Genomic DNA, 16,361 nt, shown 5'->3' with positions numbered 1-16,361 from the left:
CACTGAGGAACCTCCACAGCAAGACATGCTTAGGATTTACGATAAAAGAATACAAAGGCAGTATGTCCTTCACCTATTCTATTTGATCTCCTGTACTAACACAGCATAATTTATACAAATTAAGTTAAATGATTTTCAAGACCATGAAATTATATGGACAGCAAGTGGAAAACACAGCAATATTATTACAATTTAAAATTACTGCTTTCTATTTTAATATATTTAATTATTTTAAATAAATAAGTTTATATACAGTTTATATGTATACACACACATTTTTAAATTACATACATATGTTCTGTTTTTAAATGTCTGCTGAATTGCAAGTTTCATGATTCCCCAATAATTCACAGAACAAAACAAACCATCTACATGTTCATCCTTGCTGCATGTGATTTAAATGTAGTCTGACTTATAATTTCTTTGTGTAGTTCGGTTTATGGTTTTTGAGGATGAGGGCATTTCATACAATCTATACATGGCATCTATCTAATTAATCTAGGTCCATCATGTGACACATGAACTCGCTCTAAAATACTGATAAAGTTTTGCAAATATCCTAACTGTGCATAATTATATTGCATTTTCTGGTTTATATTCATCGTTTTCCCTGATGAACCACCAGTTGAGAGCCACTGGGTTAAACCATTCACATAATTACTAAACAGACCACTGTCACTACTGAGCAGTTATTAATATCTTTGTTTTTGCAAAAAGAGAATGTGAATTCCAGAGCATGTACCATGACTCAGAGCTTCTCTCAGCTGGGGAGAGAGAGAGAGCGAATGAGGTGTCTGATGAACCCATGAACCCAAAACACCATTTACAGCAATTAAAGTCTCCCCTTCTCTCCCTGGCTCAGTGTATGAAAACCCTAATGACCCACCCCAGGAGGACACAGATGGAGAACAGCTATATATCACCTGCCCCCAGCTGGCCCTGCTAAAATCTCAAGCAGCAGCATCTGAGATTTCCTCCTACTTCCTTCATGTTGACAACAACTATTTAAAATATTGTTATGAAACTTATTCAGAGATTTAAATTCTGAATTCTGCAAACATCTCTTTTGATGCAAACTGTCTGGAGTAAATCTACTCTAAGAGGGCCTATTCAAAAGAAAACTAGAAAAAGTACAAACCTATCAGGTTACTGCAGACGGTTCCTGTAACAGCAGAAAATTTAAGAAAGACCCCAGAGGATGACAGTAAGAAGGGTGTCTGAGGCGAGCACAGGTTGCTGCTCTGATATTAAGCTGGCTACTATTGACACTGACATTCCTCAACCTACCAAGGCCAGAAGCAGCAACAGCATCCTGAGGATCTGAGCAGTTTTGTGGGATCTTTATCCATGTCCCACAAATATCATATATATATATATATATATATATATATATATATATATATATATATATATATATAGTAGAAAATTGTTTATATTTTTCTGCATAATTGTTATACATTTAAATATTTTTTATCATTATTTTATTATATATATTTCTGCATAATTGTTATATATATATATATATATATATATATATATATATATATATATATATAAAATATATATTAATTATAACCAATGTTATTAAATTCTTTTAAGAAACCCCAGAACTCACTATAGAATATTTTTTTTACAAAAAAATAGAAAAATAGACTTGTATTTCAGAAAAATATAATCATAATGCTATATATATATATATATATATATATATATATATATATATATATATATATATATATATATATAAATAAATCATACATTCTTTTAAGAAATTCCAGCACTCACTATAATATAATCTTTTACTTCTTTTTTGCATTTACAAACAATTAACTATGACTTTTGCATTTATATTTCATTTATATTTTTATAATAAAAAAATATTTAAAATGTTATATGCGAGTGACTGTGTGTAAAAGTATATACATTACATGTATTTAAAATAAATAAATAAATAAATAATGCTTTATATATTACCATAAGTTATTTTAAGAAACCCCAGTACTCATTATAGCATATTTACATAAAAAAAATCAGAAATTCAAATTATTATTTTTATATAAAATTTAATTCAATTTTTTTTCTCATCTTAGTGTTCCAAACGTGACCACCACAACTGTCTTTTTCTGTGGGTACAGCTAATGCCCTCCACTAGCTGCCTGCCTACTGAGTCTGTAATGGGTCAGATGAGTGTCTGCCTGCCAGAACCTCCAGAAGTGAGCTTGGACTGAGCTTTGATGCATGGCACATCAATCTGACATGCCTCTCATCTCCCCATGTCTCTGCCATCAGAACACCCCATGGTGCCTCTGGCCCTGAAGGTATTTTGATGGAATAAACCCAAATGGGCAGCTTCAGTTTGAGGAGGAGGAACTTGTACATCACAGCATGCTCGGGTCTAATATTTTTATGAGTGCTGATATCCACACTGATAAACTAGCTGCTTTCCCCGAGGCCCAGGCCATCATCATTTCACTTTAACTATCCCTCTATAGAGATCTCAGCGTGAGCTGAAAAAGCAAAAAAGAGTGGTGTGGATATATCTCTGTCTTTTCTAGAATTTTAGCAAATTTGCTGAATCTTTTTACAAAACAGCTTCTGGGAAAATATGATACCTTATCCAATGGAAATAGAGCAAAAGGCTTAAATGGGTATTAGAGTTATTGCCTGTACAAATGTTGAAGAAGCTTGGAGAAATGCTGACTAGGTCTGCTCATAAATTTAAATGCCATTCCTTTTTAAAAACAAAATACTTGTGACTCAAAACTCTGTGTCAATGAATCTTCTGCCTTAAACTGTGACAATATTGCATAATCACAATTTTATGACCCATGGGAGCGTATTCATGCATCCCTTGACTATTGCTGCTCTCCATTAACCATACAAATGCACAAGCTTCAGTTAATGCTACTATGCTTTAAAAAGGGCACTCATCCTTCACACTGAAGTTCATGCTGTTTCCTATACTCTGTTACTACAGTATATAGCGACTGTATAGAAAACTGTCACTATGCCACAAAAGTCATGTGTGTGTATGAACAATGATGACCTATCTTCTCATTGTTAAAGGCTTTCTCTGACAATCTGATAACAGTCATTATACCCAGATTATTATTGTGACAGAGATATGGATTAAACATGCAGACAAGCATCTTTACAAAACAAATTAATCACCCAACGGTGATGTTGTATGTGATTAATAGAAACAGTAAGACTTCACCAAAGTGTTTTCATCATAAAAGAGCTTTTTCATACACCATAAGGGTTTCTAAATATGCATATTTCTGCAAATGCTGTTTTTAATACGCATTTCGTGTGCCGTTTGATTTTGATGGGTTTCCATTTATAAATGTTGTCTTAGAGAATCAGTGACTAGCTTGTCACATTGCTGCTATATTTAGTCAGGCAGTTGCATGTAAGAGACATACAGAGACACTTTGGGCTGATTGAGTTTGACAGCTCTCTCCTCCCTTCTCCTTGAAACTCTAGCCGATAGGTTCCCATAAACACACACAGATACAGTAGTGTGAAAGATCAAGCAAACTCACCTGTATGGAGTTCTTGTGCATGCATACTGTGAAAAACTAAACAAATATAGCCCTAAACTAGAACGGAGCCTAATTCTTTGCTCTACAACTTTGAACTGTGGTGGAGCACAGAGTCTGGCAGAAAGCAGATCACTCAGGAAGTTCTCAAACATCTCAGGAGCATCATTATGCAGACAAAAGAGAGGACTGAAGAACATTCTGCTTCTCTGAGACTCATTTAGAGGAAGTGAAGCTATAGTTCTGAAAGTTTTGTCTACTCACACTTATGTCACTGCAAACTTGTATGATTTTGGTTCTATGGACACAAAAGGAGATTTATAAGAATGTTCAAGCAGCTCTATTCCATAAATGAATGTATACAGGAACTTAACTTGTTGAATATAAAAAAAATGTACTGCTATTTTCAGTAGGTACTAAGTAACAACTTTGACATGAGTAATATTAAGATTAGAAGATACACAAATCTTGGAGAAATCTATACCACCAACAATGGGCAGATTACAATCGCACCCTAATTTTAAATTATAAATCAATAACATCAGTACTGATGCCTTTATTAAATATAAAGTGCAAATGTTTTGTGATTTTTTTTATTTTATTTTTAGATAAAATGGGTAATTTGAAATATTAATATTAAATACACACCAACTGGAGTCAGAAGTAGCAGCCATTGTTCCTGTCTTACACAACCAATAGTGCATTCATGTCCAAATTATCGTATTTATGAGTAGAACACACATGAACACAAATTTGTAATTAAGACTGGGAAACTTAATGTTTCTGATTTGGGGAGGCGTCAGTGAAAATACATGGGGGACGCAATAGTTGTAGAGGATATATTCAGTTTACAGCACCTGCACTTTTCATCATTCTAGGAGTAAAAAAAAAAATTTTTTTTAGTAGAAAAGGTATATCGGCATCTTCTGCAAGTGATTTAAATGCACCTGATGACATGCAGGGATTCTGATGACACAAACTTGTAAATACAAACATCTCAGGGGGACTTGAATATACCATAATTGCCAAAACAGGGCTTAAAAAAAAAAACAACAGCCTATGGTAAAAACAATCCACCAATGTCTATGTATGACTGTGTGCGGGTGCTTGCACCGGTGGACATCGCTCTGCTCTATCGATCTCATCAGATACAACCTGTTTCCCAGCAGGCTGTCTGGGACAGAAGGACATTGTGTGCTCTTAATGGCTCATTGTATTATTTTAAACCAGCCTCCGTATATCTCTGTCTCATTTAATAACACCAGACAGAACTCGGCTCAACATCGGTTAGACAAACGTGCTCAATTATATAAAGCAAAATAGGACACTATGGCAGCATACTCCCAGAAGAAAAGATGGACTTTGACTTAAAAGCAGAAAGTCTGAGGAAACCATGTCTTTCCTCACTGTGACACCTGCACTTTGTGATGAAAGAAGAGTAAAATGAACTGTTGTCACTCCGTACTGACATGACATATTTCTGCACTTTTTTCAGAGATACTTTATCAAAGCCAGGGATGTCTCTTTGATGTTAGGGAAGTAAAAAGGGCAACAGGAAAGACACTTGATTGCTTTCAAACCTCTCCTCAGAATGTCAGCAGCCTTCTCATAGCCGCAGGTCATTCGGAGATTAATGAAAGCAAGTAGCTAAAGTCCACTGAGTTAATGGGAAAAATATACAGCATGTGTATTATTTCCACTACAGGAAGAGAGGTGAGTCTCTCTGGACCTTGAATGGGTTTAGCTGACCTGAGATGGGGTTAGATATAGTGTGGGACCAGCAGCCTGTAATCTGAGTGGCGTATTGTGCGTTAAGTGCTTCTGGATTTAGCGCTGGCCTGGTATTAGGGATGCTGTCGTGTAGAGGAGGACTATATGCATCAGAGCTGCAAAACATGCAGCTGGCACATTCATTTACCTGAGGGAGAAAGAGAAGGTTTGGAGTTTGATATTGCATCAAACCAAAAGGGAAAGTTCACCCAAAAAAATGAAATCAAATGATCGATCTATCTATCTATCTATCTATCTATCTATCTATCTATCTATCTATCTATCTATCTATCTATCTATCTATTCTCTTAAAAATAAAAGGTTCTTTACTGGCATCAGTAGCTCTGTGAAGAACCTTCCATGGAACCTTTCAAATGCAGAAAAGGTTCTTTATAGTCGAAAAAGGATCTTTAGATTTTTAATTTTTTCTTCATAATGGTTCTTTTAGGAACTGTTCACTGAAAGGTTCTTTTGGGAACCAAAAATGGTTCTTCCAGGGCATCACTGCAAAAACACCCTTTAGGAACCTTTATTTTTGGACCATCTACTAAAAAAAAGCAAAGTTCATGGCTCAAATACATCAACACAGGAACAAAAACTATGCTAGTCAGGCAATTTCATGCCATCTTTATCCCAAGACCTAAACCTGATGCTGCTATATGCACATACTGTATTAGGGCCTTTTGCACCGCAGGAACCTTTTCATAGTACCAGAACTAATTGTGGAACTACTCACTTTTGGGCATTTTCGCACCGCAGGAACTGGGTGCGATTTTAGTACAGGACTGCCTTTTTCGAGAACCAAATTAACCAAATTAGTACCAGCAAAAGTGGTACTACCCGTGACGTACTGTAAGTAGACATTGATTGGTCAGACGTGTACGAAAACACCCTCACCCGCCATGATTTAAAACGCTGTGTAACATACTGTAAACATTGTGTCAACTTATTTCGCAAGTATGACGAACAACAATAAATATACGGACGCTGAAGTGCAGGCACTTGTAGCAATTGTAGCACTGCCAGTTGTCGTTGGAGATTCTTAGTCCTCCTTTCCATACTTTCAATCACTTTATGTATACGTACATAACACACTCTCTGTGCAAATGTAACCCTTTAAATGGTACTGGGAAACAGTTCGTGCAAAATCGTCCCAATACTTTAATACTGTACATTTAGTTCTGGAACTAAAGTGGTGCGAAAGGCCCTAATGACAGAGACCTAGACTGCCCATATGTACCAAAGAAAGAGAAATAGTCTGAATAAAAGAGATAGAGAAAGTGTGAGTGAAAGAGACAGGGAGATAAAGATTCCTTATCAACAGATAAAAGTGTCTTGATTCACACTCAGTAAGCAGTTCCATTCCTCTAATGCAGCATCATTGCTGAATATGGAAGCATTCCTGCTTGATCTGTGCATAGATTGCTTTGTGACGCTAAGCAAGGTGCCTTCATTAAGCAAACCAATCTAAATCCATTCATGCTAATGTATGCCACGTCCAAGACTACAGTCCGCATATAATGACCACTAAACAAACACTCGCTGCGCCGCTTGCAAAATATTTACATTGTTTTCTTTTCATATTCAGATCTGCCACTGAAAGACCTTCCTGAATGCAAACTCACCAGAACTTCTTCGGCCTCCTGATTCGAAAGGGAGAGCAAGGCATTGTGGATGTGCCAGGCTAATTGAGATCTGTCTTCCTTCCTGAAGGTCTCAGGCCTACAGATGGGATTATGGCCTAATTCTGGATCACAGTAGTCAAATCCTGTCTCGCTCTGACAAGCTAATGAATCCTCTTCCTCTCAGTCTCTTTCAAAGACTCAAAATAAGTCTCATACATAAATTTGCATGTCTTTTTGATGAATTATCACCACTATATATACACTATTAGAATTAAAAAAAGATACATTTTCATTACAAGTTCCAAAATATATAAACAAACTGCAACTCCAGCAAATGGACTACCTGACAAAGTCCCATCACAAAGCCACTGAAGCGTGATGTTAAAGGCTGCGATTGCCGTAAATATGAAGAAATCCTCAAGTTGTCCTCTACTGCTCTGTGCCTTCAGAAGAATACAGTGAGGAAGGATAGACGTGGTAGGGCTCTTGTCCTGCAGGCTGTTTTCTACAGAGGCGGAGACTGATGCAGGCCGGGTCCTGAGGTTACACGTAGAGGGACGGATGCCGGAGTCGGGAATCTGGTTTATCCCGTAGGTTCGTTAGGACCGACCTTCAGCCTGCTGTCCATCTGCGCCTGGCATCCTGATCAGGCCTGTACACACAGCCTGCCAGCACACATACACTCTCACTCACACAGACAGGGGTGTGAGAGTGTCGCATGTGTGCCTCAGCCAGTTTGTCCTGCCAACACTGCAGTGCTGTCTCCCGTCGCTGTGGCAACAAGGCAGCAGGGCTGCAGTGTGTCCTCTGCACTCCGGACCATTCTCATCCAGAAACCACTGCCTGAATCGAAAACATTTAATTTGTCTGTCCTCGCTCTGTATGGCTTTGTGACACTCTCTGAGCAGAGTCAAACAATCCCACATGTCTTGACTCTTGACATTTTAGATACAGAGTTAAAACTAACAGTATACAACTTAGAATTTAAAAATTATCTGCCTAACTTATTTTCCTATCAACTATCTGTCTATACACCTGTCTATTGGTCTATCTGTCTGTCTATCCATCATCCATTTGTCTATCTATCTTAGTTAAAATATATACTAAAATATATTTGAAATACCCTGCAATTGTTCTTATTTATTTTGTGCTAGGTGCGCTACAAAATTCATTCACATATGTATGTGCTTAATAAAAAACCCCTGCAATTGTTCTTTGGTATAACACAAAATAAACATACAAAAAACAAATCAAATTACATTCAGGCCATACAATATAAATTTTTTTTTTTTTTTTTTTACCAGTATGTGTGTTCCTTGGGAATTGAACCCACAACCTTTTGCACTGCTAATGCAATGCTCTACTACTGAGCCACAGGAAAATACTTAAAGTTTGCTAAATTGGAACAACTAATTTTGTGTTTAATGCACTTTAATTTTGTGGAAGTAGTGCTGAGGTCCAACTAAAGATAATTGTGCTAATGTGGAATTATTGCAAGCATACCTCCGGTACACATTAAATCTCTTACATTTAAAGACTGATATTATATGGAGATCATACAATCTTTATTAATAGTGATATTAAAACACATTTTAGGTATAATGTTAAGAAATGTGCTTTGTGTAATAAAGACTCAAAATAAAGTTTAATTATAATTTTATATCAGTAAGTCTTAAGTGATATGTCAATAATAGATTTGAAGTATACTTAGTATACTTATAAAATTACGGCATTTTTTTAAACTAGGGTACCTATCTACCCACCCACCCACTCAACCATAAATCTTCAAAATTCAGTGTGTAAATTGTCAAACTTTCAAAGACAATACTGTATCAATTCTGTATCCTCTTTGATTTCTTTAATTTAATTCAAACTAAATTAAAATTTCAATCTAAATGTAATTCTCAATGGTGCACATTAGGTTTTTTAAACCAGCATCCGTATATTGGCAATAAGCTAAATATGAAATCTAAATGGTATTACGAAGGGAAAAGCAGCTGCAACACCAAAGGGCCTTTGAATGGTTTCCTTCCAAGTCACTTAAAGCAGAGAGAAAATTGTCTTTCCTCTGTAACTGTGTCCAGGCTGATACCCTTGAGCAAAACAGCATAAAAGCTTGTGGTTTCTGGAATGGCTGTTTCAGGCTATGACATTGCTAAATGAAAAAGACTGTACTTACCACAAACTCCTGGCTCTGGAAAATGTCTTGTCAACTCTGAAATGACAAAAAAAAAAAAAAAAAAAAAAACACATTTTAGTTAAAGGCAATTCCTTGCACCTGTTTTCTCTCTAAATAAAACAACCGATTGCGCAAATAACTAAACTACAGCCCATACTCACAGACGTTCGTGTGGTAATTTCTTTTTTTTTTTTTTTACTTTTTAGGAGCTATCCTAAAAAGCCAATTTAACATATTCCAACATTGTGTGCAAAAATAAATAAATAAATAATCATTACTCCACAGAAACCCAAATGTTTTTGATTACGTCCCTTTCAGAAATACCCTATTTAGAGTCATATTCATTGCTTATGATTTAGTCTTTATTCAAAAAATAATTTTCCAGTAATAGAGGAAGTAATACTGTTTTTCTTATTGTTTTTAAAGACCTTTTCGCATGTAGAATTAAATAGCATTTATTTTATTTTTCAAATGAAATAAAATGATTTGAATAATTTGTTTCTATCCATTTATTTCAAAGCAATCAAATAAACAAAAAAAACAACAATCAAATACATAAACAAATTAATATTAAAATATATATATATAAACTATATAATATACACTCCTATGCCAAGCACACATTACTCTGTGGGGAAAATGTTGACTTAGGGGTGATCCTGCCACCAGCAGATGGTGTTGTGATACAACACTGGCTTGTCAGCTAAAGAATTACAGTGCAAAATCTGCACTTCTTACATGCATCACAGCAACACAGAAGATTAAAACTGCTTACCATCTTATACTGCACATTGTGCACAACACATGGGACGTACATTTAAATAGTAAACTAAACTAAGCAATATGCTCTGCCACTGTTAAATAAAAAGATATACAGTACATACAAAATATTTACCAGACATATCAGTTGTTCTGTATGTGTTTCCCCTGCTGCTGTTTAGATATTCTCATATTTCCAGTGTGTTTTACTTAAAGTGCACATTCAACCCGTTCAGTCAGACAGGCGGTAGTGTCCACAGATTTACAGCAATCCATCTTTCCAGGAACCTGTCTGTCATGGATTAGGCTGCATACTATCAGGATTCATAGAGCTAGAAATAGATGCAGGGTTGTTGCTCTTAGACAAAAGCACTAACAGAATGTAAATGGACTGAAAGCATCACTGCTGTGTGTGTGTTTTGTTGACAGCTGCTATACAGTGGTCTTTGAATTCACTATCCAGCCTCACCTCCTCATAATAGACAAGGGGACAATCGATGTCACGGATGTTGATTTTCCTCTGACAGCCTCTCGTTTCAAATAAGACAGCTGATGTTCAACGCTGACCCCTTTAGTGGCACTCAGAGTCAAGTACATCAACTGATGTTTCCATAAAGGTACAGTGCTAAAAGAAAACTACATTACCTGTTATTTTTAGTATATTGTCACCTCAAGTCCATACATGTTTGATGGTACTGAGAAAGCAGAGGCAGTGTGAGATTTCAAAACGAAAGTTGATTGTTTCCTTTTTTTAATGCACCTTCTCTGTTGCCAATAATTTGTTGACTAGCCTTGCTAGCAATGCTAATGTGTCACAAATCGTTATCTGTTGACACTTGTGATTTAATATTCAAAATGAATAACAGTCAATCACAAGATCGAAGTCAGCTTTCATGAGTTCTCAAGGCGAAAACCAGCACAGTGTTTTGTTTAGGAGAAAGAGTCTCACACCAATCTTGCCACAGAGCTTCATTTCATTCACAGCTTCACTCATGGCTTGACTCACGGCTTGTTTTTTGTCTGGAATTGTTTGTGTATTACAAAAGGAGACAAAAGATGGCTTCCTTAATACAAGTCAGAGTTTCATTACTGGAACAAAAGCAAACACTGATAACAGTTCAGTAGGTTCAGTAATTAACCCTCAGCCAAACTGAAACACATTAGGCTGTCTACATTTTTCCATTCAGTGCAGGTGACCTAAAGTACAGAGAAGACCTTGACTCAAATCTCTGTTGCCTTTGGGCATCAAGCCTAAAGTATGCGCTTTCGGTTCACACTTCACTACCTAGTTAAAAGATCATTTACTCACCCTCATGAACTGATTCAACAGCTTTGCACAATAAACAAATCTATTTTACAAATAAATCCAATTTTGCAGTTATATATATACACTTGTGTTTTGTAATACATATATGTGTGTGTGTGTGTGTGTGTGTGTGTGTGTGTGACACACACACACACACACACACACACACACACACATACATATATACATACATATACATACATACATATACATATATACATATACATACATACATACATACATATATATATATATACACACACATATACATATGTATATATGTGTGTGTGTGTGTGTGTGTATATATATAAACAGTATTGCCGTGATATATTACAATTACTAATAATATTAAAATAACTGCTTTCCATTTATATATAATTTAAAATGTAATTTATTCCTTTGGCAAAGCAGCCATTACTCCAGTCTTCAGAGTCACATGATCCTTCAGAAATCATTCAAATATGCTCAAGAAACATTTCATATTATTATTAATGTTGAAAACAGTTCTGCTTAATTTTTTTTAATTGAAACTGGAATACAATTTTCACACACACACACACACACACACACACACACACACACACACACACACACACACACACACACACACACACACACACAAATAAATATAGCTGCTGAATAAGTTGCTTAAGGTCACTTGTGTGTGTGTGTGTGTGTGTATGCTGGTAGGTTTTTATTTTATAATTTTATCCATTTATAAAAACAGTCCACAATCCTCAAACAATCCACACACTCTGTTTGACAAAAGGAGACAGACTTCCTTTGTGTAGATTACAAAACACAATTGCTGTCAGTTCTGACGTTTGTGTTGTGGGGACGCTCATAGTCTCTCCAGTTTAATTAGCCTAGCCTCATATCCGCAAACAAACAGTAAAATCCCCAGCTGCTCAAACACATAAACAGCACATCACTCAAACGCACCCAAAAGACCACGACAGATTCAAACTACTGAAGCCTGCAGGGAACATTGGTGCCGTCAACCTGTACGTAAATAATGCCTTGACAGATTAATACATTTTATTATTTGCAATATTCACGCGCTTTAAGATTTATGATGTTTATGAACTGTTCAATGGTCACAAATCTGAGCTGCCAACAAAAGGATGAGGACTATATCAGAACTCCAGTCATGTGTTAGCTGCCTACAGAAGAATCATAAAACTTTTTTTTTCTTTTTCACGTTCACCTCCTCTCGTGTTGCACAGAATCCTCATAAAGGGGAAATTGAGTCTGGGTGTGGTAAAACTCTGAAACAAAGCTTCGACTGAGCCAAAATATCCACAGGGGATTACAGTTCAACGGCATGCGCGATAGACTTAAGTAATTAGCTGGCTAAAATTAACAGACGTATTAAACGCACACTAAGTCAAATATTTGCCTGAATATATGAATGACCTTTTGACATCACAATTCTTTCACAAATATTCAAATGAAATATCTGCACCTATAAATTAATAAAAAATGTGACTTGGTGGTTCAACGTTGAACTTTATCTTGCCAACGTCTGACAGTTTCCTTCTTTATGGATGTTAAGCTTCATGCAGAAATAAATGTTATGCAGGGTAACTGAATGCACTGCTATTTAACTGAAAGTACATCATAGATAATACATTATTATTTCAGACATATCAGTTCATGGAAGTCTGTGTTTCCTTATACTGTGGAACTACAGTAAGGATGTATAATTCATCACTAGGGTTCTGAGCATAAACTAGAGTGTTTCCTGAGCCCTGTGGAGAGCCTGGGGCCCTTTCTGTCAGGATCTTCTGAATTAATGTAATAATGTACCACTGCTGCCCTCAAACCTCTGCGGGCACACACAATATATTAAATGAGCAGGTTGTGTTAGCTCAGATTTATAACATTGCAATAAAGGTTTCGGAGTGAGTGAGTGGTACAGTACGAGATACAGAGGAAACTGTCAATATTGAGGCCGGAGAGGATATTTACACAGGAGCTACACAGGATACAGTGACTTACTGAATCAAATGTTAAAGCTGACTTGGCTCTAACAATAGTTGGTTGACCATCACACACAGCCTATGATGCCTCTGGTAAGGTAACATGGTGCAGATGCATCATAAATCATGTCTCGAACACTTCAGGGCTACTGAAGAAAAGCACAATTCACAAGCATCATCCACTGATGGTTCAGTTCAACTCCAAAGGAACGAGAATCGTTAAAAATAAATAAAGTACTGTAATTGAGAATAAAATAAATAATTGAAATAAATAAATAAAATGTGTTTATGAATATGTGTTAGCCTTTTGATGGCCTGGCCATCTGTCCGGGGTGTTTCCTCCGCCCGCGGCCCGAGATGCTGGAATAGGCTCCAGCATCTCCACGACCCTACAGATGTTATGAGAATTAAATAAATTACTTCATCAATGTAATGTGTTAATTAAAACAAAAATGAATTAAATAATGAAGGAAGTCGAACTGCACATTACATAAAACAACTAATTTAATAAAATTTTTAATTACAATTAAAAATAGCTGTTTTCTATTTTATTATATTTTGAAATGTAATTTAATCCATGGCAAAAGCTGATTTTTATTAATTTTTTCATCATCATTCTAATATGCTGATTTGGTGCTTTATTTCTATTATCAATGTTGAAAACAGTTCTGCTGCTTAATATTTTTATATAAAACTGTACCTTTTTTTATTTTATTTTTCTAGGAATTTTAGATTTTTATGTTTATTTGAAATGGAAATCTTTTCTAAAATTATGAATGTCTTTACTAACAATATTGAATACACAGTACAGCAAGCATATTGTACAATACAGTGAAAATAAGACATATATCAGATTATAAAGAATCAAAAAAACGTGAAACACAGAGGAACAATACAGGAACAACGTGTGTATAAACATCACGCATATACATTTACATCTCCATCTTAAATAAAAAAAAAAAATAAAGTGTTAAACATTTAGGCATCATATGCAAACCACAAAGTGTGAAAGCAGGCCTCGATATCAACATTCAACATCTGAAAGCTGCCACTGAAAGAAAGTAAAGAGTAACAGTCCAGTGGATGTACTGTACTGAGACACAGTGGTACCAGTCACAAGTCTACAATGTGACAGCCAGATGAATGTATGCGGGTGCCTTAACACATGCAGACCGTCTCACAGCTCTTCAGGTTTCATCAGAAGTGTGTCTCCAAGCTGTAATGTCCACATTTGCTGTTACAAAACTGCACAGGTGCAGAGACCCATCAAAACAGCAGCAGCACCTGTCATGTGACACACAGGGCTGGAATGTATCAAACGCATGACAGCATTTGGAAATTTGACCTGCTGTTTAAAGGTAAATTCACTAAATAAATGTATATTAGGCCCAGCATTTACTAAAAAATCGGCAAAATTAAAATCCTTAAAATACAGGTAAGCTGAAAGTTATTTTTATTAACCATTAACCGTTAAACTGACAATATTAAAACTCTATACTATTTTCTCAAACTACTGTTCAGTTTGGGATCGTTTCAGTTTGTTTTAATGTATTAAGTCTTTAATGCACCCCAAGGTTGCGTTTATTTGATGAAAAACTCAATTAAAAACATTAATATTGTGATATATTATTGCAATTTAAATTAACTGTTTTATATTTTAAAAATATGTTATTTATTCCTGTGATGGAAAAGGTGAATTGGTATAGGCCTATACCCTCATAAAAAATTATAAATGTCTTCACTGTCACTTGTGATTAATTAAGTGCATCCTTAATAAATAAACATACATTTATTTTAAAAATATTTTAAATAAAAAAGTAAAATCAGGCATTTTACATACTACACGTAAATTTAGGCATCACAAATTTAATGTACAATATGCAATTGATAAGATATTACGGATACATTTCTAAATTCACAAAAACACTATATCATAAAAAATTTTGTGTATATTTTCTATATACAAATATGAGTAATAGCAATTGATCAAATTATGATAATGTGATGTTAAAGTGGTCATATGATGCGAATTCAAATTTTCCTTTCTCTTTGGAGTGTTACAAGCTCTTGGTGAATAAAGAAGATCTGTAAAGTTGCAAAGACTGAAGTCTCAAATCCAAAGAGATATTCTTTATAAAAGTTGAGACTAGGCCACGCCCTCCTAAAATGGCTCATTCTAACACGCCCCCACATATCTACGTCAGTATGTGGGAAGATTTGCATAATGCCGCCCAAATGTTCACGCAAAGAAAGAATGACATATAGACGCTTTGTGTTTCACTGTGAAAGCGAAACTACTTTGTTTGGCCTTCCAAAAGAGGACGACATCCGCTTCGTCATGCCTGGGGCTGATCCGTGCTGGTCGCTGAGGAAATACATCAACTTCGCACTGTGGATCGCAGAATGGGCTTTCACTGTGGATGAAGCGGAGTCCAGCCCGGAGTCATCACATGTGGTTGCTGCAAGCCTAATGGATGCTCCTTCGTAGAATCCACCTCAAGCCGCCCGCCTCTGCTCACTCAACCAGCCGTGGCACACTCTAGGCATTCAGCCTCTGCTCACTCAAGGCTGCGGTGTGTGACGCTGTTTCGTTGAGAAAGCGAAACTACTTTGTTTGGCCTTCCAAAAAGAAGACACGACAAGAAATCACGTTTTATAATGGTTTTTATGTTTATGTCTCGTCGCTCCGGCCGGACAGGGCAATCACAGTATGTTAAGAGGCGTAACATTTCCATCACACACTTGAGGCATTCGGACAATCACAATGAGCTTCCAAAAACAACACACCACACTTATCAAAACCAAATAACCATTTTTCAGAAGGCGGGGCATAGAGGAGAAACAATAATGTACAGTATGTAGAAAATAATGTTTTTTTTTAACCTTAAACCACAAAAACAAATTACACCAAACAAAAAAAAAATGTTCTTTTTAGCAGCATCATATGACCCCTTTAAATGGCATAAACCAGATACCTTTTAACTTTAGTAAATCGGGTGCTAAAACAAGACATGCATGTTCAAAAAAAAACAGTGCTATTATTGGTGCGAATCATTCTTAGCAAATTCCCCCCTGCTGAAAATGAGTTATGTATGAGCCATCTATGTGACTAGAAGTGTCTAACAGGTGCCCTTCAGAACTAATCAACAGACTTTGTCTCCTCAAATAACACTAAAATTAATCCAGCCATCTTCAGTC

General features: G+C 35.9%; 1 protein-coding gene across 14 annotated transcripts in view; it reads right to left on the bottom strand.

The window, feature by feature from the left end:
- rap1gapa (RAP1 GTPase activating protein a) overlaps window positions 1–16,361 on the bottom strand; it is an 87,916-nt gene that overhangs the window by 44,099 nt on the left and 27,456 nt on the right. For 12 of the 14 annotated variants that reach the window (XR_006158133.1, XR_006158134.1, XR_006158135.1 and 9 more), the window contains exon 2: window positions 9,117–9,152. Coding sequence is in view for 9 of the 14 variants with exons in the window: in XM_042750141.1 (XP_042606075.1) it covers window positions 9,117–9,152 (36 nt within the window). In the remaining 5 variants the exon portion in view is untranslated. Of the gene's footprint in view, window positions 1–6,937; window positions 7,782–9,116; window positions 9,153–16,361 lie in introns of those variants that run through there. The other 2 variants (XM_042750143.1, XM_042750144.1) reach the window with 2 other exon arrangements.

Source organism: Cyprinus carpio, chromosome B23 (genome assembly GCF_018340385.1).
Source record: "Cyprinus carpio isolate SPL01 chromosome B23, ASM1834038v1, whole genome shotgun sequence".
Classification (NCBI taxonomy): domain Eukaryota; kingdom Metazoa; phylum Chordata; class Actinopteri; order Cypriniformes; family Cyprinidae; genus Cyprinus; species Cyprinus carpio.
The sequence above is the reverse complement of the archived record's forward strand: the minus strand, read 5'-3'. Positions and strand labels throughout refer to the sequence as shown.